The 24767-nt window shown below is 64.1% G+C and overlaps 2 protein-coding genes across 5 annotated transcripts in view; one reads left to right on the plus strand and one right to left on the minus strand.

The window, feature by feature from the left end:
* Positions 1–19994, plus strand: part of TESMIN (testis expressed metallothionein like protein) — a 45859-nt gene extending 25865 nt beyond the window's left edge. For 2 of the 3 annotated variants that reach the window (XM_051827879.2, XM_051827882.2), the window contains 3 exons: positions 14701–14838; positions 15563–15735; positions 19253–19994. In XM_051827879.2, coding sequence (XP_051683839.2) covers positions 14701–14838; positions 15563–15735; positions 19253–19445 — 504 coding nt within the window. In that variant the 3' untranslated portion in view covers positions 19446–19994. The remainder of the gene's footprint in view (positions 1–14700; positions 14839–15562; positions 15736–19252) is intronic. The other variant, XM_051827880.2, reaches the window with a different exon arrangement.
* A 1141-nt stretch (positions 19995–21135) lies between these two features.
* Positions 21136–24537, minus strand: GAL (galanin and GMAP prepropeptide). 2 transcript variants are annotated; one of them, XM_051827890.2, is made up of 6 exons: positions 24357–24534; positions 24199–24279; positions 23970–24024; positions 22490–22576; positions 22151–22225; positions 21136–21344 (listed from the first exon to the last, which is right to left on the minus strand). In XM_051827890.2, exons 2-6 carry the CDS (start codon positions 24277–24279, stop codon positions 21274–21276), a joined length of 369 nt encoding a protein of 122 aa, XP_051683850.1. In that variant the 5' UTR covers positions 24357–24534; the 3' UTR covers positions 21136–21273. The 2 variants fall into 2 exon arrangements, with proteins under 2 accessions (XP_051683850.1, XP_069921091.1); XM_070064990.1 differs by lacking the exon at positions 21136–21344 and adding an exon at positions 21359–21541 and having other exon boundaries at positions 24357–24537.
* Between the last annotated feature and the right edge of the window lie 230 nt (positions 24538–24767).

Raw genomic sequence — 24767 nt, forward strand, 5'->3', positions numbered from 1 at the left:
TAGGCGTCTGGCAAAGGTGAGAACTGAGTCGTCCTGACGGCACAACAGCACCTCACTGCTGCGCCGAGGGCCAGTGCACGCGGTCACTACCCCTTCCAGGGGCACCGAAGACGCAGGAGACGGGAGGGCCAGTTGGGCTGCGGCTGTCGCCTGCTGCTGGCCGGTGCTGGCAGGGCCCTCGCATTTCCAAAGGGAGGTCCAGAGCCGTCCCACAACCACAGAGCACAGTCCCACTGCACCACAGTCAGCACCCAGGGAGCACAGTCCCACTGCTCCACAGTCAGCACCCAGGGAGCACAGTCCCACTGCACCACAGTCAGCACCCAGGGAGCACAGTCCCACTGCACCACAGTCAGCACCCAGGGAGCACAGTCCCACTGCACCACAGTCAGCACCCAGGGAGCACAGTCCCACTGCACCACAGTCAGCACCCAGGGAGCACAGTCCCACTGCACCACAGTCAGCACCCAGGGAGCACAGTCCCACTGCTCCACAGTCAGCACCCAGGGAGCACAGTCCCACTGCACCACAGTCAGCCCCAGGGAGCACAGTCCCACTGCACCACAGTCAGCACCCAGGGAGCACAGTCCCACTGCACCACAGTCAGCACCCAGGGAGCACAGTCCCACTGCACCACAGTCAGCCCCAGGGAGCACAGTCCCACTGCACCACAGTCAGCACCCAGGGAGCACAGTCCCACTGCACCACAGTCAGCACCCAGGGAGCACAGTCCCACTGCACCACAGTCAGCACCCAGGGAGCACAGTCCCACTGCACCACAGTCAGCACCCAGGGAGCACAGTCCCACTGCACCACAGTCAGCACCCAGGGAGCACAGTCCCACTGCACCACAGTCAGCACCCAGGGAGCACAGTCCCACTGCACCACAGTCAGCACCCAGGGAGCACAGTCCCACTGCACCACAGTCAGCACCCAGGGAGCACAGTCCCACTGCTGCACAGTCAGCACCCAGGGAGCACAGTCCCACTGCACCACAGTCAGCACCCAGGGAGCACAGTCCCACTGCACCACAGTCAGCACCCAGGGAGCACAGTCCCACTGCACCACAGTCAGCACCCAGGGAGCACAGTCCCACTACTCCACAGTCAGCACCCAGGGAACACAGTCCCACTGCACCACAGTCAGCACCCAGGGAGCACAGTCCCACTGCACCACAGTCAGCGCCCAGGGAGCACAGTCCCACTGCACCACAGTCAGCGCCCAGGGAGCACAGTCCCACTGCACCACAGTCAGCACCCAGGGAGCACAGTCCCACTGCTCCACAGTCAGCACCCAGGGAGCACAGTCCCACTGCACCACAGTCAGCACCCAGGGAGCACAGTCCCACTAATCCACAGTCAGCACCCAGGGAGCACAGTCCCACTGCACCACAGTCAGCGCCCAGGGAGCACAGTCCCACTGCACCACAGTCAGCGCCCAGGGAGCACAGTCCCACTGCACCACAGTCAGCACCCAGGGAGCACAGTCCCACTGCACCACAGTCAGCACCCAGGGAGCACAGTCCCACTGCACCACAGTCAGCGCCCAGGGAGCACAGTCCCACTGCACCACAGTCAGCACCCAGGGAGCACAGTCCCACTGCACCACAGTCAGCACCCAGGGAGCACAGTCCCACTGCACCACAGTCAGCACCCAGGGAGCACAGTCCCACTGCACCACAGTCAGCACCCAGGGAGCACAGTCCCACTGCACCACAGTCAGCACCCAGGGAGCACAGTCCCACTGCACCACAGTCAGCACCCAGGGAGCACAGTCCCACTGCTGCACAGTCAGCACCCAGGGAGCACAGTCCCACTGCACCACAGTCAGCACCCAGGGAGCACAGTCCCACTGCACCACAGTCAGCACCCAGGGAGCACAGTCCCACTGCACCACAGTCAGCACCCAGGGAGCACAGTCCCACTACTCCACAGTCAGCACCCAGGGAACACAGTCCCACTGCACCACAGTCAGCACCCAGGGAGCACAGTCCCACTGCACCACAGTCAGCGCCCAGGGAGCACAGTCCCACTGCACCACAGTCAGCGCCCAGGGAGCACAGTCCCACTGCACCACAGTCAGCACCCAGGGAGCACAGTCCCACTGCTCCACAGTCAGCACCCAGGGAGCACAGTCCCACTGCACCACAGTCAGCACCCAGGGAGCACAGTCCCACTAATCCACAGTCAGCACCCAGGGAGCACAGTCCCACTGCACCACAGTCAGCGCCCAGGGAGCACAGTCCCACTGCACCACAGTCAGCGCCCAGGGAGCACAGTCCCACTGCACCACAGTCAGCACCCAGGGAGCACAGTCCCACTGCACCACAGTCAGCACCCAGGGAGCACAGTCCCACTGCACCACAGTCAGCACCCAGGGAGCACAGTCCCACTGCACCACAGTCAGCACCCAGGGAGCACAGTCCCACTGCACCACAGTCAGCGCCCAGGGAGCACAGTCCCACTGCACCACAGTCAGCACCCAGGGAGCACAGTCCCACTGCTCCACAGTCAGCACCCAGGGAGCACAGTCCCACTGCACCACAGTCAGCACCCAGGGAGCACAGTCCCACTACTCCACAGTCAGCACCCAGGGAGCACAGTCCCACTGCACCACAGTCAGCACCCAGGGAGCACAGTCCCACTGCACCACAGTCAGCACCCAGGGAGCACAGTCCCACTGCTGCACAGTCAGCACCCAGGGAGCACAGTCCCACTGCACCACAGTCAGCACCCAGGGAGCACAGTCCCACTGCACCACAGTCAGCACCCAGGGAGCACAGTCCCACTGCACCACAGTCAGCACCCAGGGAGCACAGTCCCACTGCACCACAGTCAGCACCCAGGGAGCACAGTCCCACTGCTGCACAGTCAGCACCCAGGGAGCACAGTCCCACTGCACCACAGTCAGCACCCAGGGAGCACAGTCCCACTGCACCACAGTCAGCACCCAGGGAGCACAGTCCCACTGCACCACAGTCAGCACCCAGGGAGCACAGTCCCACTGCACCACAGTCAGCACTCAGGGAGCACAGTCCCACTGCACCACAGTCAGCACCCAGGGAGCACAGTCCCACTGCACCACAGTCAGCGCCCAGGGAGCACAGTCCCACTGCACCACAGTCAGCACCCAGGGAGCACAGTCCCACTGCACCACAGTCAGCACCCAGGGAGCACAGTCCCACTGCACCACAGTCAGCACCCAGGGAGCACAGTCCCACTGCACCACAGTCAGCACCCAGGGAGCACAGTCCCACTGCACCACAGTCAGCACCCAGGGAGCACAGTCCCACTGCACCACAGTCAGCACCCAGGGAGCACAGTCCCACTACTCCACAGTCAGCCCCAGGGAGCACAGTCCCACTGCACCAGTCAGCACCCAGGGAGCACAGTCCCACTGCACCACAGTCAGCACCCAGGGAGCACAGTCCCACTGCACCACAGTCAGCGCCCAGGGAGCACAGTCCCACTGCACCACAGTCAGCACCCAGGGAGCACAGTCCCACTGCACCACAGTCAGCACCCAGGGAGCACAGTCCCACTGCACCACAGTCAGCACCCAGGGAGCACAGTCCCACTGCACCACAGTCAGCACCCAGGGAGCACAGTCCCACTGCACCACAGTCAGCACCCAGGGAGCACAGTCCCACTGCACCACAGTCAGCACCCAGGGAGCACAGTCCCACTGCACCACAGTCAGCACCCAGGGAGCACAGTCCCACTGCACCACAGTCAGCACCCAGGGAGCACAGTCCCACTGCACCACAGTCAGCACCCAGGGAGCACAGTCCCACTGCACCACAGTCAGCACCCAGGGAGCACAGTCCCACTGCTGCACAGTCAGCACCCAGGGAGCACAGTCCCACTGCACCACAGTCAGCACCCAGGGAGCACAGTCCCACTGCACCACAGTCAGCACCCAGGGAGCACAGTCCCACTGCACCACAGTCAGCACCCAGGGAGCACAGTCCCACTACTCCACAGTCAGCACCCAGGGAACACAGTCCCACTGCACCACAGTCAGCACCCAGGGAGCACAGTCCCACTGCACCACAGTCAGCGCCCAGGGAGCACAGTCCCACTGCACCACAGTCAGCGCCCAGGGAGCACAGTCCCACTGCACCACAGTCAGCACCCAGGGAGCACAGTCCCACTGCTCCACAGTCAGCACCCAGGGAGCACAGTCCCACTGCACCACAGTCAGCACCCAGGGAGCACAGTCCCACTACTCCACAGTCAGCACCCAGGGAGCACAGTCCCACTGCACCACAGTCAGCGCCCAGGGAGCACAGTCCCACTGCACCACAGTCAGCGCCCAGGGAGCACAGTCCCACTGCACCACAGTCAGCACCCAGGGAGCACAGTCCCACTGCACCACAGTCAGCGCCCAGGGAGCACAGTCCCACTGCACCACAGTCAGCGCCCAGGGAGCACAGTCCCACTGCACCACAGTCAGCGCCCAGGGAGCACAGTCCCACTGCACCACAGTCAGCACCCAGGGAGCACAGTCCCACTGCTCCACAGTCAGCACCCAGGGAGCACAGTCCCACTGCACCACAGTCAGCACCCAGGGAGCACAGTCCCACTACTCCACAGTCAGCACCCAGGGAGCACAGTCCCACTGCACCACAGTCAGCACCCAGGGAGCACAGTCCCACTGCACCACAGTCAGCACCCAGGGAGCACAGTCCCACTGCACCACAGTCAGCCCCAGGGAGCACAGTCCCACTGCACCACAGTCAGCACCCAGGGAGCACAGTCCCACTGCACCACAGTCAGCACCCAGGGAGCACAGTCCCACTGCACCACAGTCAGCACCCAGGGAGCACAGTCCCACTGCACCACAGTCAGCACCCAGGGAGCACAGTCCCACTGCACCACAGTCAGCACCCAGGGAGCACAGTCCCACTGCACCACAGTCAGCACCCAGGGAGCACAGTCCCACTGCACCACAGTCAGCACCCAGGGAGCACAGTCCCACTGCACCACAGTCAGCACCCAGGGAGCACAGTCCCACTGCTGCACAGTCAGCACCCAGGGAGCACAGTCCCACTGCACCACAGTCAGCACCCAGGGAGCACAGTCCCACTGCACCACAGTCAGCACCCAGGGAGCACAGTCCCACTGCACCACAGTCAGCACCCAGGGAGCACAGTCCCACTACTCCACAGTCAGCACCCAGGGAGCACAGTCCCACTGCACCACAGTCAGCACCCAGGGAGCACAGTCCCACTGCACCACAGTCAGCGCCCAGGGAGCACAGTCCCACTGCACCACAGTCAGCGCCCAGGGAGCACAGTCCCACTGCACCACAGTCAGCGCCCAGGGAGCACAGTCCCACTGCTCCACAGTCAGCACCCAGGGAGCACAGTCCCACTGCACCACAGTCAGCACCCAGGGAGCACAGTCCCACTAATCCACAGTCAGCACCCAGGGAGCACAGTCCCACTGCACCACAGTCAGCGCCCAGGGAGCACAGTCCCACTGCACCACAGTCAGCGCCCAGGGAGCACAGTCCCACTGCACCACAGTCAGCACCCAGGGAGCACAGTCCCACTGCACCACAGTCAGCGCCCAGGGAGCACAGTCCCACTGCACCACAGTCAGCACCCAGGGAGCACAGTCCCACTGCACCACAGTCAGCACCCAGGGAGCACAGTCCCACTGCACCACAGTCAGCACCCAGGGAGCACAGTCCCACTGCACCACAGTCAGCACCCAGGGAGCACAGTCCCACTGCACCACAGTCAGCACCCAGGGAGCACAGTCCCACTGCACCACAGTCAGCACCCAGGGAGCACAGTCCCACTGCACCACAGTCAGCACCCAGGGAGCACAGTCCCACTGCTGCACAGTCAGCACCCAGGGAGCACAGTCCCACTGCACCACAGTCAGCACCCAGGGAGCACAGTCCCACTGCACCACAGTCAGCACCCAGGGAGCACAGTCCCACTGCACCACAGTCAGCACCCAGGGAGCACAGTCCCACTACTCCACAGTCAGCACCCAGGGAACACAGTCCCACTGCACCACAGTCAGCACCCAGGGAGCACAGTCCCACTGCACCACAGTCAGCGCCCAGGGAGCACAGTCCCACTGCACCACAGTCAGCGCCCAGGGAGCACAGTCCCACTGCACCACAGTCAGCACCCAGGGAGCACAGTCCCACTGCTCCACAGTCAGCACCCAGGGAGCACAGTCCCACTGCACCACAGTCAGCACCCAGGGAGCACAGTCCCACTAATCCACAGTCAGCACCCAGGGAGCACAGTCCCACTGCACCACAGTCAGCGCCCAGGGAGCACAGTCCCACTGCACCACAGTCAGCGCCCAGGGAGCACAGTCCCACTGCACCACAGTCAGCACCCAGGGAGCACAGTCCCACTGCACCACAGTCAGCACCCAGGGAGCACAGTCCCACTGCACCACAGTCAGCACCCAGGGAGCACAGTCCCACTGCACCACAGTCAGCACCCAGGGAGCACAGTCCCACTGCACCACAGTCAGCGCCCAGGGAGCACAGTCCCACTGCACCACAGTCAGCACCCAGGGAGCACAGTCCCACTGCTCCACAGTCAGCACCCAGGGAGCACAGTCCCACTGCACCACAGTCAGCACCCAGGGAGCACAGTCCCACTACTCCACAGTCAGCACCCAGGGAGCACAGTCCCACTGCACCACAGTCAGCACCCAGGGAGCACAGTCCCACTGCACCACAGTCAGCACCCAGGGAGCACAGTCCCACTGCTGCACAGTCAGCACCCAGGGAGCACAGTCCCACTGCACCACAGTCAGCACCCAGGGAGCACAGTCCCACTGCACCACAGTCAGCACCCAGGGAGCACAGTCCCACTGCACCACAGTCAGCACCCAGGGAGCACAGTCCCACTGCACCACAGTCAGCACCCAGGGAGCACAGTCCCACTGCTGCACAGTCAGCACCCAGGGAGCACAGTCCCACTGCACCACAGTCAGCACCCAGGGAGCACAGTCCCACTGCACCACAGTCAGCACCCAGGGAGCACAGTCCCACTGCACCACAGTCAGCACCCAGGGAGCACAGTCCCACTGCACCACAGTCAGCACTCAGGGAGCACAGTCCCACTGCACCACAGTCAGCACCCAGGGAGCACAGTCCCACTGCACCACAGTCAGCGCCCAGGGAGCACAGTCCCACTGCACCACAGTCAGCACCCAGGGAGCACAGTCCCACTGCACCACAGTCAGCACCCAGGGAGCACAGTCCCACTGCACCACAGTCAGCACCCAGGGAGCACAGTCCCACTGCACCACAGTCAGCACCCAGGGAGCACAGTCCCACTGCACCACAGTCAGCACCCAGGGAGCACAGTCCCACTGCACCACAGTCAGCACCCAGGGAGCACAGTCCCACTACTCCACAGTCAGCCCCAGGGAGCACAGTCCCACTGCACCAGTCAGCACCCAGGGAGCACAGTCCCACTGCACCACAGTCAGCACCCAGGGAGCACAGTCCCACTGCACCACAGTCAGCGCCCAGGGAGCACAGTCCCACTGCACCACAGTCAGCACCCAGGGAGCACAGTCCCACTGCACCACAGTCAGCACCCAGGGAGCACAGTCCCACTGCACCACAGTCAGCACCCAGGGAGCACAGTCCCACTGCACCACAGTCAGCACCCAGGGAGCACAGTCCCACTGCACCACAGTCAGCACCCAGGGAGCACAGTCCCACTGCACCACAGTCAGCACCCAGGGAGCACAGTCCCACTGCACCACAGTCAGCACCCAGGGAGCACAGTCCCACTGCACCACAGTCAGCACCCAGGGAGCACAGTCCCACTGCACCACAGTCAGCACCCAGGGAGCACAGTCCCACTGCACCACAGTCAGCACCCAGGGAGCACAGTCCCACTGCTGCACAGTCAGCACCCAGGGAGCACAGTCCCACTGCACCACAGTCAGCACCCAGGGAGCACAGTCCCACTGCACCACAGTCAGCACCCAGGGAGCACAGTCCCACTGCACCACAGTCAGCACCCAGGGAGCACAGTCCCACTACTCCACAGTCAGCACCCAGGGAACACAGTCCCACTGCACCACAGTCAGCACCCAGGGAGCACAGTCCCACTGCACCACAGTCAGCGCCCAGGGAGCACAGTCCCACTGCACCACAGTCAGCACCCAGGGAGCACAGTCCCACTGCACCACAGTCAGCACCCAGGGAGCACAGTCCCACTGCTCCACAGTCAGCACCCAGGGAGCACAGTCCCACTGCACCACAGTCAGCACCCAGGGAGCACAGTCCCACTGCACCACAGTCAGCACCCAGGGAGCACAGTCCCACTGCACCACAGTCAGCACCCAGGGAGCACAGTCCCACTGCACCACAGTCAGCACCCAGGGAGCACAGTCCCACTGCACCACAGTCAGCACCCAGGGAGCACAGTCCCACTGCACCACAGTCAGCACCCAGGGAGCACAGTCCCACTGCACCACAGTCAGCACCCAGGGAGCACAGTCCCACTGCACCACAGTCAGCACCCAGGGAGCACAGTCCCACTGCACCACAGTCAGCACCCAGGGAGCACAGTCCCACTGCTGCACAGTCAGCACCCAGGGAGCACAGTCCCACTGCACCACAGTCAGCACCCAGGGAGCACAGTCCCACTGCACCACAGTCAGCACCCAGGGAGCACAGTCCCACTGCACCACAGTCAGCACCCAGGGAGCACAGTCCCACTACTCCACAGTCAGCACCCAGGGAACACAGTCCCACTGCACCACAGTCAGCACCCAGGGAGCACAGTCCCACTGCACCACAGTCAGCGCCCAGGGAGCACAGTCCCACTGCACCACAGTCAGCACCCAGGGAGCACAGTCCCACTGCTCCACAGTCAGCACCCAGGGAGCACAGTCCCACTGCACCACAGTCAGCACCCAGGGAGCACAGTCCCACTACTCCACAGTCAGCACCCAGGGAGCACAGTCCCACTGCACCACAGTCAGCGCCCAGGGAGCACAGTCCCACTACACCACAGTCAGCACCCAGGGAGCACAGTCCCACTGCACCACAGTCAGCACCCAGGGAGCACAGTCCCACTGCACCACAGTCAGCACCCAGGGAGCACAGTCCCACTGCACCACAGTCAGCGCCCAGGGAGCACAGTCCCACTGCACCACAGTCAGCGCCCAGGGAGCACAGTCCCACTGCACCACAGTCAGCACCCAGGGAGCACAGTCCCACTGCACCACAGTCAGCGCCCAGGGAGCACAGTCCCACTGCACCACAGTCAGCGCCCAGGGAGCACAGTCCCACTGCACCACAGTCAGCACCCAGGGAGCACAGTCCCACTGCTCCACAGTCAGCACCCAGGGAGCACAGTCCCACTGCACCACAGTCAGCACCCAGGGAGCACAGTCCCACTACTCCACAGTCAGCACCCAGGGAGCACAGTCCCACTGCACCACAGTCAGCACCCAGGGAGCACAGTCCCACTGCACCACAGTCAGCACCCAGGGAGCACAGTCCCACTGCTGCACAGTCAGCACCCAGGGAGCACAGTCCCACTGCACCACAGTCAGCACCCAGGGAGCACAGTCCCACTGCACCACAGTCAGCACCCAGGGAGCACAGTCCCACTGCACCACAGTCAGCACCCAGGGAGCACAGTCCCACTGCACCACAGTCAGCACCCAGGGAGCACAGTCCCACTGCTGCACAGTCAGCACCCAGGGAGCACAGTCCCACTGCACCACAGTCAGCACCCAGGGAGCACAGTCCCACTGCACCACAGTCAGCACCCAGGGAGCACAGTCCCACTGCACCACAGTCAGCACCCAGGGAGCACAGTCCCACTACTCCACAGTCAGCACCCAGGGAACACAGTCCCACTGCACCACAGTCAGCACCCAGGGAGCACAGTCCCACTGCACCACAGTCAGCACCCAGGGAGCACAGTCCCACTGCACCACAGTCAGCGCCCAGGGAGCACAGTCCCACTGCACCACAGTCAGCACCCAGGGAGCACAGTCCCACTGCTCCACAGTCAGCACCCAGGGAGCACAGTCCCACTGCACCACAGTCAGCACCCAGGGAGCACAGTCCCACTACTCCACAGTCAGCACCCAGGGAGCACAGTCCCACTGCACCACAGTCAGCACCCAGGGAGCACAGTCCCACTGCACCACAGTCAGCGCCCAGGGAGCACAGTCCCACTGCACCACAGTCAGCACCCAGGGAGCACAGTCCCACTGCACCACAGTCAGCGCCCAGGGAGCACAGTCCCACTGCGCCACAGTCAGCGCCCAGGCAGCACAGTCCCACTGCACCACAGTCAGCACCCACAGAGCACAGTCCCACTGCACCACAGTCAGTACTCAGGGAGCACAGTCCCACTGCTCCACAGTCAGCGCCCAGGGAGCACAGTCCCACTGCACCACAGTCAGCACCCAGGGAGCACAGTCCCACTGCACCACAGTCAGCGCCCAGGGAGCACAGTCCCACTGCTCCACAGTCAGCACCCAGGGAGCACAGTCCCACTGCACCACAGTCAGCACCCAGGGAGCACAGTCCCACTGCACCACAGTCAGCACCCAGGGAGCACAGTCCCACTGCACCACAGTCAGCACCCAGGGAGCACAGTCCCACTGCGCCACAGTCAGCGCCCAGGGAGCACAGTCCCACTGCTCCACAGTCAGCACCCAGGGAGCACAGTCCCACTGCACCACAGTCAGCACCCAGGGAGCACAGTCCCACTGCACCACAGTCAGCACCCAGGGAGCACAGTCCCACTGCACCACAGTCAGCACCCAGGGAGCACAGTCCCACTGCACCACAGTCAGCACCCAGGGAGCACAGTCCCACTGCTCCACAGTCAGCGCCCAGGGAGCACAGTCCCACTGCACCACAGTCAGCACCCAGGGAGCACAGTCCCACTACACCACAGTCAGCACCCAGGGAGCACAGTCCCACTGCACCACAGTCAGCACCCACAGAACACAGTCCCACTGCACCACAGTCAGCACCCAGGGAGCACAGTCCCACTGCACCACAGTCAGCACCCAGGGAGCACAGTCCCACTGCACCACAGTCAGCACCCAGGGAGCACAGTCCCACTGCACCACAGTCAGCACCCAGGGAGCACAGTCCCACTGCACCACAGTCAGCGCCCAGGGAGCACAGTCCCACTGCGCCACAGTCAGCGCCCAGGGAGCACAGTCCCACTGCACCACAGTCAGCACCCACAGAGCACAGTCCCACTGCACCACAGTCAGTACTCAGGGAGCACAGTCCCACTGCTCCACAGTCAGCGCCCAGGGAGCACAGTCTCACTGCACCACAGTCAGCACCCAGGGAGCACAGTCCCACTGCACCACAGTCAGCGCCCAGGGAGCACAGTCCCACTGCTCCACAGTCAGCACCCAGGGAGCACAGTCCCACTGCACCACAGTCAGCACCCAGGGAGCACAGTCCCACTGCACCACAGTCAGCACCCAGGGAGCACAGTCCCACTGCACCACAGTCAGCACCCAGGGAGCACAGTCCCACTGCACCACAGTCAGCACCCAGGGAGCACAGTCCCACTGCTCCACAGTCAGCGCCCAGGGAGCACAGTCCCACTGCACCACAGTCAGCACCCAGGGAGCACAGTCCCACTACACCACAGTCAGCACCCAGGGAGCACAGTCCCACTGCACCACAGTCAGCACCCAGGGAGCACAGTCCCACTGCACCACAGTCAGCGCCCAGGGAGCACAGTCCCACTGCACCACAGTCAGCACCCAGGGAGCACAGTCCCACTGCACCACAGTCAGCACCCACAGAACACAGTCCCACTGCACCACAGTCAGCACCCAGGGAGCACAGTCCCACAGCACCACAGTCAGCCCCAGGGAGCACAGTCCCACTGCACCACAGTCAGCACCCAGGGAGCACAGTCCCACTGCACCACAGTCAGCACCCAGGGAGCACAGTCCCACTGCTCCACAGTCAGCGCCCAGGGAGCACAGTCCCACTGCGCCACAGTCAGCGCCCAGGGAGCACAGTCCCACTGCACCACAGTCAGCACCCAGGGAGCACAGTCCCACTGCGCCACAGTCAGCACCCAGGGAGCACAGTCCCACTACACCACAGTCAGCACCCAGGGAGCACAGTCCCACTGCACCACAGTCAGCACCCAGGGAGCACAGTCCCACTGCACCACAGTCAGCACCCAGGGAGCACAGTCCCACTGCACCACAGTCAGTGCCGGGGAGCACAGTCCCACTGCGCCACAGTCAGCACCCAGGGAGCACAGTCCCACTGCACCACAGTCAGCACCCAGGGAGCACAGTCCCACTGCACCACAGTCAGCACCCAGGGAGCACAGTCCCACTGCACCACAGTCAGCACCCAGGGAGCACAGTCCCACTGCACCACAGTCAGCACCCAGGGAGCACAGTCCCACTGCACCACAGTCAGCACCCAGGGAGCACAGTCCCACTGCACCACAGTCAGCACCCAGGGAGCACAGTCCCACTACACCACAGTCAGCACCCAGGGAGCACAGTCCCACTGCACCACAGTCAGCACCCAGGGAGCACAGTCCCACTGCACCACAGTCAGCACCCAGGGAGCACAGTCCCACTGCACCACAGTCAGCACCCAGGGAGCACAGTCCCACTGCACCACAGTCAGCACCCAGGGAGCACAGTCCCACTGCTCCACAGTCAGCACCCAGGGAGCACAGTCCCACTACACCACAGTCAGCACCCAGGGAGCACAGTCCCACTGCACCACAGTCAGCACCCAGGGAGCACAGTCCCACTGCGCCACAGTCAGCACCCAGGGAGCACAGTCCCACTGCACCACAGTCAGCACCCAGGGAGCACAGTCCCACTGCGCCACAGTCAGCACCCAGGGAGCACAGTCCCACTGCACCACAGTCAGCACCCAGGGAGCACAGTCCCACTGCACCACAGTCAGCACCCAGGGAGCACAGTCCCACTACTCCACAGTCAGCACCCAGGGAGCACAGTCCCACTGCTCCACAGTCAGCACCCAGGGAGCACAGTCCCACTGCTCCACAGTCAGCGCCCAGGGAGCACAGTCCCACTGCACCACAGTCAGCACCCAGGGAGCACAGTCCCACTGCTGCACAGTCAGCACCCAGGGAGCACAGTCCCACTGCACCACAGTCAGCACCCAGGGAGCACAGTCCCACTGCACCACAGTCAGCACCCAGGGAGCACAGTCCCACTGCACCACAGTCAGCACCCAGGGAGCACAGTCCCACTACACCACAGTCAGCCCCAGGGAGCACAGTCCCACTGCACCACAGTCAGTACTCAGGGAGCACAGTCCCACTGCGCCACGGGTGGCCTGTATCTTAGTTTCCTCTCGAGTTACAGATGCGCCAGTCGCACGTGTTAGCAGTTGTGAACGGCCGAGTGTGCAGTGCGCAGCGCAGGTGCATGTCAGCTTGGCGTGGCCCTGTGCTCTTCAGGGTAGGGGTGCTGCAGGCTGGGTTAAGGGTCACATGCTCACGTAGCAAATGTTGCAATCCCCGTGCAGCCACGACTGGAGCCTAAACTGCTACCACCACTTTGGGAAATCGTGTTGCAGTAGCTACTAAAGCTGAATCTTTGGGTACCCTGTGATGCAGCAATTTAATTCCCCCCAAACACTGGAAATAGTCCCTGAAAGACTTGGACAAGAATGTCCGTAGGAGCTTGTATCCCCAACAGCGAGATCTGTTTGATTCAATAGAATGGATCAATGCATTGAGCCATAGCGTATAAGGAAATATCGCTCATCAGTGAGACAGTGAGACAGCGGGAGCCCCAGCCGAGCAAATGCATCCCGCAGACAGCACGCAGAGGAGGAGCCGGACACGAGGCTCCAGACCGCGTGAGGACGGCACTTCCCCGACGTCCCAGAGCAGCAAAGCCCAGCCCAGGACGCCATCGGGAGGCACGAGGAGGAGTGGCCAGGGGCCTCCGGGGCGGGCCGTCCTCTAACTCCTGGGGGTGGGGGTGGTTACACGGTGCACACAGGATCATCACGCGGTGCTGCTTGGAGCGACCTTGTGCATCGCTGGGGGGCAGGGAAGGCAGGGCAGAGCCCTCCCCAGCGACCCCTGTGGTGTGTGAACTTCTAGAAAGAGCACGAGCCGCTTGGCTCTAAAGTGCGTCTGTCTATGTGTACTTGGATGGGAAACAAGCCAGGCCGAGCGCGATGTGTCAGCGTTGAGGGCCTGGCCCCACCGCTTGCCGTCTGTGACGTAACCCCTCCGTGCCCCGTCTCCCCTTCCACGGGACGCGATGACGCGGAAGGTTTTATTCCCACGGTTGCCGAGGGTCTGTGTGAATCACCAGGGAGGTGCCCGGGGCGCGGAGCCAGAGTGAGCCGGCGGCAGGGGCGCGGCCCCAGCCAGCCCGGGACAGGGCGCAAGGACGGCTCAGAGGGACGACGCCCACGTGGAAACTGGTTTTTTCCCTCTCTGTTGTCCGTTAGTTTTCTGCGGTAATTGGACAGGACTCTGAAACGCGCAAAGGAGCCAAGTTCAAAGAAGCCTGGTTGTGGCCTGCCTCTTTGTGTGCAAACGAGAAGGGGTGGCCTTTACTCCCCCTGCTCCCAGCAGGACGCCCCCCACCCCCACCCCCGCACCCCCCGGGCAGCCACGGCTCCTGACCACTCCCCTGACCACGCGCTCCTGACAGTTTCCCTTCTCTGTCTCAGGCTTGTCTCGACCGAAACCCAGAAGCTTTCCAGCCGAAAATCGGGAAGGGCAGGCCGGGCAGCGCGAAGCCCCGGCACAACAAAGGCTGCAACTGCAAGCGGTCGGGCTGCCTGAAGAACTACTGCGAGTGCTACGAGGTCAGGGCCGCCCCCGGGGGGCACACGCGCACACGCACACGCACACACACACACGCACACGCACACGCACATGCACACGCACATGCACACGCGGCCGCGGCGGCTCAGGAGGAAGCGGCGCCTTCTTCCTCCCAGGGTTTCCTCGCGGCCCGCGTTTCAGTCTGAACTAGTGCCTGAAAAACGCGCGGAGCCCTGTGAGGCCTGGGCAGGAGTGGGGGCCCCACTGGAGCCGGACGCCCCCCGAGCCCTCTCTGACCTGACCTGGCCTGGCCTGGCCTGGCCTTGGCGGCTGGCAGCCGTGGCCCTGCCTGTCACGCCTGGAGACTTCTGCCCTCTTCTATTCAGACGCATTTATTTGTTTGTTACTTTATTTGCAAAGCAGAGAGACAGAGTCCGGTTCACTCCTCAGAGCCTAACGCGGCTGGGCTGGGCCAGGCTGCAGAACCCGGAACCCCCCACCCAGGTCTCCGCGTGGGCGGCAGGGCCCAGCTGCTGGGGCATTGCCTGCCTGACAGGAAGCTGGGGTCGGGGGCCCAGCGGGGCTGGGGCGCAGGCGCTGTGGCTCGCGGCAGGCCACCTAAACTGGCCAGGCGCCTGCTCCTCGTCCCTTTTCCCACACGTAAACGATAGAATACACAGGATTAGTTAAGGCACCAATAGGGTGTCTCAGTATTTGATGGCTTACAGGGCAACCTGATTTAATTAAAACATTTTATGTTACCAGGCCAAAATTATGTGCTCTTCTATTTGCAAATGCGTTGGCTGCAAAAATTATGAGGAAAGCCCAGAACGAAAAACACTAATGAACGCGCCAAACTGTGTGGACGCCAGCGATTTGGAAGGCGGCCACCATTTGTCACCCACAGGTGCAGGACTGCCAAAACCCAGAAAAGACAGGTAGGTGCTTGGCACCCGCCCCCCCCCACGGGGGCAGGGGTCCACTCGAGAGTTAGGTGTCCACTCTGGAAGGAGAGCACGGGCGGGCGTGGGAGGAGCTGAGCACAGCCCCAGGAGGCAGCGCACCTGTACGGGCACCTGCTGTGGGCTTTGCGCGCGGAGTGACCGCGGTCCGTACAAGACGCAGTGGCCCCGAGGGGTCTGACGCTGCCCTCGGTCAGCACAGAGCCGCAGCCAGGGACGACTCTCCATCTTCTGCCTTCTGAAGTGGCTGTGGGTTCCAGAGCAGGTGGTGGATGGTTCCCGTGTGCGTGTGTGCGCGTGTGCATGTGTGTGCATGTGTGCGCACACATGTGCGTGTGTGTGTGCATGTGTGCGCATGTGTGTATGTGTGCATGTGTGTATGTGTGTGCATGTATATGTGTGTATGTGTGTGCATGTATGTGTGCATGTATGTGTGTGCATATATGTGTGTGCATGTGTGTCTATGTGCATGTATATGTGTGCGCATGTGTGTGCATGTGTGTGCATGTGTTTGTGCGTGTATATGTGTATGTGTGCGAGTGTGTGCATGTATATGTGCGTGCGTGTGTATATGTGTGTATGTGTGCATGTGTGTGCATGTATGTGTGTGCGTGTGTGCATGTATATGTCTGTGTGTATGTATATTGTGTGCGTGTGTGTGCATGTGTGTATGTGCATTGTGTGTGCGTCTATATGTGTGTGCATGTGTGCAAGTGTGTGTCTCTTCAGAGAGAGAGACAGATCTCACCGCCAGCCTGCTCCCTGGATGCCCCCAAGGCTGGTGCCGAGCCAGAATCAGGAATCAGGAACCCAACCCAGGTCTCCCGTGGGGCACTGAGCCCTCAGCAGTGCCTCCCGGGGCATGGGCGGGAAGCTGGGTCAGGAGCCGCAGCCGGGAACCGAACCCAGGCCTTCCGACCGGCAGTGCAGGCTGCTTCACCACCACGCCACACACCCACTGCCCAGTCAATGGATTTTTTAACTGAAATGAAAGCTATCTTTCTTTCTTTTTTTTTTTTTTACAGGCAGAGTTAGACAGTGAGAGAGAGACAGACAGAAAGGTCTTCCTTCCGTTGGTTCACCCCCCAGATGGCTGCTCTGGCCGGCGCACTGTGCCGATCCGAAGCCAGGAGCCAGGTGCTTCTCCCGGTCTCCCATGGGGTGCAGGGCCCAAGCACCTGGGCCATCTTCCACTGCCCTCCCTGGCCACAGCAGAGAGCTGGCCTGGAAGAGGAGCAACCAGGACAGAATCCGGCGCCCCGACCGGGACTAGAACCTGGGGTGACGGTGCCGCTAGGCGGAGGATTAGCCAAGTGAGTCGCAGCGCCGGCCGAAAACTATCATTTTTAAAAAAAGATTTATTTATTTGAAAGGCAAAGTGACAGAAAGAGAGACAGCGAACTCGATGTCCTGTCCACTGATGAGCTACTCCCCAAATGCCCCCAACAGCTAGGGCTGGAGCAGCCCAAAGCCAGGGGCCAGGAACTCCATGAGGTTCTCCCGCGTGGCTCCCACGTGGCTCCCACATGGCTGGTGGGAACTCAGGTATGTGGGCCATCACGGCTGCCCCCCAGGCGTGCTGCCAGGCGTGGGTCAGAGCAGAGGGCCAGGACCCCTCGCAGGCTCCGGGATGAGGCGTGGTTGTCCCAGGCCGCTTCACCTGCCGTACCGCCCGCACACTCACTGGAGGACTTTGAAGCGGGTCACAGTCCTAGACCTCGAGGGTGGAGCAGCCATTTCACTGATTTGGGCTTGATTTCTCCACTAAAGGTGTCCTTGATTTTCACGTAATGGGGCAGGTGTCATAATTAACCAGCGTCAGTTTGCAAGACCAATTCACACGTATGCGGCTAGAGAGACATCAGAAACACTCAGCATGGTGTCTTCAGAGATCTTTGGGAGCCGGCGGCACGTTCCGAGAGGCGGAGCGTGGAGCTGTCCCCGCCCCCACGGTGCTGCGTGCCGTGGACGTGGGGGCTGCCAAGCGTGGGACTTGCGTCTCCAGCAGAAGTCACGGCGTCAGCTTTGCAGGGACTGAAGCCGAGGCTGAGCGCTGTCGTCACAGCCCACGCTTTCAGTCGTGTGTGCGTGTGTGTGTGTGCGTGTGTGTGTGTGTGTGTGTGAGAGAGAGAGAGAGAGAGAGAGAGAGAGAGACGTGTTCCCGAAAGTTCTCCGTGTGAGCGCTCCTTGGGCGCCCTCTAGTTAAGCCGCAGTCGCCCCTGGAGCTCGGGTGGAAGCGGCTGCTCCCACACAACACAGTGCACCTTGACCTTGAGAACCGGAGGGCCCCCAAGGGCACTGAGGGGCCAGCCTCAGGCTGAGGCCGGGAGTCCGCACAGCCCCTGTGGGAAGGGGGCGGAGCCAGCACGCGGCACTGCCCCTGGAGCGCAGGCCAGTGTCGTAGGAGGTTCCTGCCTGGCCCGGAGTCGGTCGCTGCAGCCCGGGAGCCTCTGGGTTTGTCAGCGGATCTGAGAAAATGTAGAGTCCGCCCTGAGGGATGTCGGGAGGCAGACGCCCGCCTGCCTGTGTCGTCCCGACAGCAGCCCACAGGATCGGTGCGCTTCCAGCACCAGAAGACAGCGCTGACGGCTCCAGGGGCTGTGTGGGTAGTTAGAGCGCCACCCGCAGGCCTTACAACTTAGAAATCAGCCTGCTACAGATTTACTGAATTTCTTTCTTTTTTTTTTTTTTTAATTTATTTATTGTGGCTGGTACCGTGGCGTAGTAGGCTAAGCCTCTGCCTTTGGCACCGGCATCCCAGACAGGTGCCAGTTCGTGTCCCCACTGCCCCTCTTCTTATCCAGCTCCCTGCTAATGGCCTGGGAAAGCAGCAGAGGATGCCCCACGGGCTGGGACACCTGCACCTGTTTGCACCCAGAAGAAGCTCCTGGCTGCTGGCTTTGGATTGGCCCTGCTCTGGCTGTTGCATCCACTTGGGGAGGGAACCAGTGGGTGGAAGACCTTTCTCTCCGTCCCTCCCTCTCTCTCTCTGTAACTCTGCTTCTCAAATGAATAAATAAAATCTTTTTTAAAAAATTTGAAAGGCAGAGTTACAGAGAAAGGCAGAAAAACAAAGGCAGAGAGTGAGAATCTTCCGTCCTCTGGTTCACTCCCCAAATGGCCACAACGGCAGGAGCTGAGCCGACCCAAAGCTGGGGGCTTCACCTGGGTCCCCCACACGGGTGCAGGGCCGCCAGCACTTGGGCATCTTCCTCTGCTTTCCCGGACCACAGCAGGGAGCTGGATGGGAAGTAGAGCAGCCGGGACTCAGACCGGTGCCCATCTGGGGTGCCAGGCGATGACCTCCTGCACCACAGCGCCGGCCCCAGACCTACTGAGTTCCCAGTCCTGCCTGCGGTTGCCTTGGCAGAAGGACGAGGTGGCTGCGTGGGCCTTGGCCAGGGCCCAGACGCTCACGCCCCTGCTCAGTGGCGCACAGAGGGCTGGGGAACCTCGCGCCCCGAGCTGGCCCTGACCACCCTGCTCCCCACAGGCGGCCGGCGTCCTGCATCTCCTGGGAGGTGGTGGAGGCCACGTGCGCCTGCCTGCTGGCTCAGGGGGAAGAGGCCGAGAAGGAGCAACGCTCCCAGTGCCTGGCGGAGCAGCTGGTCTTGGAGGAATTCGGACGCTGCTTATCACAGATCCTGCACATTGAGTTCAAGTCCAAGGGGCTGAAGATGGAGTAGAGCACCGCAGAGGCAGGTGTGTGCCCGTCAGTGTTGTCTCGGGACGTGGAAGATCCGGGACTGTGGCCACAGCTGGGAGCCCAAAACCTGCCCTAATGCTGCCCCGTGGGCCGGAGGTTTGTCAGAGCTCGATGGCGGCTGTGTGGGCCAGGACCTGTCTTTTTGACCAAGTGGGCGACATAAGCACTGCTTGTCTGGGCCAGAGAAGGAGGGGCCGTGGTCCTGGGAGCACTGTCCCCACGGGTGAGGCAGCCGGCGCAGGCCCTGGGGAGGGCCCCAAGGGAGGGGAGGAGGAGGACCCGCCTTCACCCTCCACCCTTGGGGAGCTGCCTCCCCGGGGCTGCCTTGGGCGCTTTTTGGTTTTTGTTTGTTTTTTAAATTATTTAGAAATGAATGCCCCAGCTGGGCTGCCCCACAGCCTGGAGAGAGTCGCCCACTGCGGGAGACTGGGCTTGGGTCAGCGGTGTCGGGCGCTGCAGGGGTTAGAGCTCTGTCCAGTCTCTTACGTGTTTGTATCTGAGTTGTGGAAAAGTCCTATTACCCGATTAACTTCCCCGTCGTCCTCGCTGAAATATCACCTCCAGTCTGCAGGAGCCAGCGGGACGGCTGGTTCTGAGGCTGAGCCTGGCTGTGTCGTAGAACGCAAGCAGGTGTCTTCAGTGTGACAGTGAGCTTGGACGGGAGCTCACCTGCACAGCACCCCCGGAGTGGTGAAGGAATGTTCTCGTGGCGTGTCGGCCTCGCTGGGACAAGCCACGCGGAGCAGGGAGCAGCGTGTCTGTGACCGCCTGCCCCTGACGGCACTGCCGAGGGCACTGTGCCAGCCGAGCCCGGCAGCACCTGCAGGTGGCCGTGACCCAGGGGCTGGGGACAGGGACGGGTGGCCCTGGCTGCAGGATGGGAGCTGGGGGCAAGGCTAAATGGAGGCCAAGTGGCCACTGTGTGTCCCTGGCCTGGAGCAGTGGCCCGGGAACTTAGATGCCTGCGCCGGGGCCCGGCAGCTATTCTGACCCAGGCCTCGGGTCGCCGCTGCCTGGTCAAGTGGGAGAATTAAAGAGACAAAGTGAGTGTGGTGGGGGAGCCAGGTGCGAGGGTGGGCCCCGGGGTAGACCACCCCGAGCTGGGAGTGCGGACACAGGTACTCCAGCCTGGGGCTCCCGCGGCGTGGCCAGGGGAAGAGAGGGCAGCGGGGGGCCAAGTGTGGCCCTGCAGTCAGCTGGGAGCCACGCCTCTGCAGAGCCCACCCCGCCCAGGGAAGGCTCCCCCCAGGGAAGACCTCCCCCAGGGAAGGCCCTGCCCCACCTCCCAGTCTGACCGGTGGGGAAGCTGCAGCACCGTTAACTGGACCGAAGCCTGCCCGGCTCCTCCCCCTCGCCTGTTCTCTCTCTAATCTTCTGGAATGATCTTAAAATTTCTGCTCAGAGGACCGGGGTCTGCCACTCCCCACAGCCATCAGATCTGCCCCTTGCCAGCCTTCTGGCCACGGGAGGACCGCCCCCGCCAGTCCCCCCACTCCTGGGTCCGTCTCCACCTTCCTGCTGGTGTGGACCCAGGAGCTAGCGCAGCGCCCCCTGGCGAGCGCAGGCGGTGTCGCAGACCCTCTGCGGTGGGGGCGTGGCTCCGAACCGAAACCCAATCCCCCACCCCCACCCCCGGCGCAGCGGCGACCGGACAGAGCAGGACCACTGTGGCCAGTTGCTATTTTTTATTTTGCCACTCAAAATAATTGTCCCAAAATCTTAAATTACGACAGCAGAGTGAGGCGGGGAGAGCAGGCACGGCCCCCGCCCCGGTCTCCGCACAGATGGCCGCCCGGAACAGCGGCTGGTCAGGGCTGCCCGGCGTCCTCCGGCGACCCAGCCACGGGGAGGTCGGCCAGGCTGTCCAGGGCCCCCGCCTCTGCAACAAAAGAGCCAACCCCGCCTCAGCAGCCGGCCTGGGGAGGGCTGCGCAGGGCCCTCCCGGGGGCTTCCAGGGTCAGGTGCAAAGTCTGGACTGCCCGCCTCTGTGGGCTTCACCCCATGGTCAGCGCAGGTCTGAAGCCGTCCGCCTTTCAAGTCGTGTCGAGGGAGTGTTACAAACAATGACCTTGTCACCTGGAGGAGTGCTCGTGTTGCAAAGGGGGCAACAAAACAGACGGGCTGAGCCCCTGCACCCCTCGGGGCTCGGGCAGGGGCAGGTCAACACCACCATGCTGTCCTGTCCCCCCTAGGCTCCCTGCCCAGACAGCCCGGGGGCCGGGCAGGCGTGGTGTCCAGCCCCGCCTGATGCCCTTCAGCCACGTGGCCTGGGCACTCAGCCCCACGGAGGAAGCCCAAGAACCGCCTCAACTCTTCCAAGCTGGACAGCAAACGGTGCCGTCCACACTGCCGGAGACAGAGGCCCCCACCGCGGCCCGCCTCCCAGGGCTGCGGCCCCCTTCCCTCGGCCCTGCCCCCCCAGCAGCTCTGTGACCGCCATCCAGGCCAGGCGGGACCCAGCCTTCCCGCGAGGCGTGCGGGCGGCTGCCCCAGGGGCCCTGCATCTGCCACGCTTACACAGCAGGCAAGGGAGGCCCCCAAGAAGCTGCCCTACAAGCGATGGCCCAGGACACCGGCCCGAGGCCCCTGCTCCTCCCTGGTGGCAGTGCTGGCCAGGACTTGGGCGGGGGGTGAGCCGCTCCCCGGTGGGGTTCCGCAGGCGTTTCCGGCCGCCATTTCACGCACCTTTGAGCCTCAAGAAAGTCAGAAACTCGATGATGGTGCGCGCGACGCTCTCGGGCGGGGCCCCGTCCCAGCTCCCTGCAGAGCAGGCAAGAGCGCCCGTAAGCCCGCGGTCTCATGACGCTGCCCGGACCTGAGCCCAGGGGCCCAGGCTCACTCATGCAGCCTGGGGAGGGGGTTCCAGGCCCCACTCCGCCCGGGGCCTCCCTGCTGTCCGTGCTGCGGCCCTGTGGACAGCTGGAGCGGAGCCAGAGGGCTGCGGGCAAGGCGCGGGCCAGGTCAGGCTCAGGCTGTGGCTGGAGGGGAGGCGGGGTGCGGGTGCCCGGGCAGGGGCCTCCTCACCTGGCCTTAGCTGGTCCTCGGGCTGGAGCTCCCGCTTGCCAGCGAGGCCTTGCTTGTCATGGAAGGACCTGTGGTTGTCGATGGCGTCTGTCGGCAGATCAGAGGCAGGTGTCTGACCACTGCCAGCTCCCCCCCCCCCAAGCCCCAAGACGCATGCACATCTGCACTGCAAAATAAAGCCGGGGCCAGGCCCCAGGAGGGAGGGTGACCGGCCCGGCTGCACGTGCCAGGGCCACAGGCACACGGGCTGTTTGCAGCATCGGCGTGCACGTGCCCAGACTGCAGATGGGTGGGGCTGGAGAGAGGGGGCCGTGGAGGGGCAGCAAGTGGGAGAGGGCGAGGAGCCAGGTCTCCCGCTGCCTGCCCGCAGAACACTGGGATCTGACTGCACAGGGGCCAGGGGAGGGGCCGGCAGCCTGCAGCGCCCGGAGAGGTGCTCCCTGCACCCTCGTGCAGTCTCCCCACTGTCGGCCACCCCCCGGCCCCACTTAGGAGCCCAATGCAGGAGAGCCAGAAGAGGGGGCCCCGGGCTCTGTGACGTCCCCTCTGCGTGAGGACATAACGGAGGGGCGACTCCCAGCACAGCAGGTGCCCACGGCTGCAGCCTGGCCAACCTCTCCCGGCAGAGGAGGCTAGGGACGCAGGAGGCGTGGGGTCGGGGGGTGCCCACCCGGCCTCCTCTTAGGTCAGCCACACCAGGGGGACGCCCCACCCTCAGCGTCCTGTTGAGGCCTCCCTCCCTGCTTAGGCATTAGCCATCCGACAGTGCCTCCATCCTCAGAGCAAGAGGGGTCCTCGCGGCGCCCGTGGGACTGGCCCGCGTAGGAGGGGGTGGGGACAGGTCTGAACAGGAAGAGAACCATCCCCGTGTAGTCTGGAGCCAGACAAGTGGGCCCGGCCACCTGCAGTGGGTCACATGTCAATTCCCACGTGCAGCTTGGAGCCGGGGACGAGGGCAGAGCCCAGAGGGCGCGCCTGTGCCGTGGGAGCCACCAGCGGCTGCGGAAGCCAGGGCCCAGGACGGGGCTGCAGAGCCTGGCGGGGGGGATGCCCAGGGTCAGGGCAGAGCAGGCACGGAAGAAGCCTCTGGAAGGAAGAGGTGCTGGGGTCACACGTGCAGAGCACTGTGGAGGCCTCTGGGGACCCCAGGGGAGGTTTCGGGGGGCAGGGTGGGACGGAGGCAGCCTCGGTGGAACCGGGGAGCCCGGCGAGACGCCCTCAAGGGCTGCCCAGCTGCAGGGTGGGGGACGAGAGTCAGGTGCACAAGGGATTGAGGTCCCAGAGGCCAGGCAGAGGGGGTCTGCAGGTCCCGCCTCCCTCCTGGGTGTCGCCCACCTGCTGGGAGGGAGGGTCAGGCAAAGGTGAGAGGCCGCCCAGGCTGGGAGGGACTGAAACTGCCTCCCACCCCACCCCCCGGGGCCTGCCCAGAGCTGGGACAGCAAGTGATGAGGGCTGGGTGGGCGGGGCCTTGGTCGCTCACGTGGGCCGAGCAGGTAGCCGGCGCTGTTCAGGGTCCAGCCTCTCTTCTCCTTTGCCTGGAAAGAGAGAGGAGGGGGTCAGAGGCCTGGGGGCGCAGCACAGGGACCGCCGCGGACGCGCGTGGGGGTCCACGGCCCCGGCCGCGGCTCCAGGGCGCCCCGCGCTGTCCAAGGCTGCGGGACCGCGGCTCACACCGCCCACCACGCCCCGCGCGCCCATCCCCGACTCACCGGCAGCGCGAGCGCCCGCGGGGCCGGCAGGGCGGCGGCGAGCAGGAGGCAGACGAGCAGCGGGGCGCCGGCCCGGGCCATCTGCGGAGGGAGGGCAGGGGCGTCGGGCAGGGCTCGGGGGCCGCGGGGGACGGCCGGGGCCGGGGCGGGGCGCGCACCTTGCGGGACTGTCCCGGGACGTCGCGGGGCGGGCGGGTCTGGCCGGGTCCGAGCGGGTCCGGGCTGGGTCCTGGCGTCCAGGCGGGTCCGGCAGGGCGCTCAGCGCATGGCGCGGCGGGTCGCCGAGAGGGCAGCGGGCAGCGGGCGGCCGGGCTCCCTCGACGTGTCCTGCGGGGCTGCCGCCGCCGCTATTTATCTGCGCCTCCCGGGGCCGCGCGGCCGCGTCACGGGGCCCAGCACCGCCCAGCGCCCCCACCAGCCCGGGGGCGGAGTGACCGGAACTCCATCCCTGCGGGCAGCGCCGGGGGCCTGTATTGTGGGGGGGCAAAGGCAGGCCCCCCACGTCCGCGATAGGGTCTTCCCGCGGGAGAGACCCCTTCCACCCCCGTGCGAGAGACCCCCCATCCCGC

The sequence above is a fragment of the Oryctolagus cuniculus genome, chromosome 1 (genome assembly GCF_964237555.1).
Source record: "Oryctolagus cuniculus chromosome 1, mOryCun1.1, whole genome shotgun sequence".
Lineage (NCBI taxonomy): Eukaryota > Metazoa > Chordata > Mammalia > Lagomorpha > Leporidae > Oryctolagus > Oryctolagus cuniculus.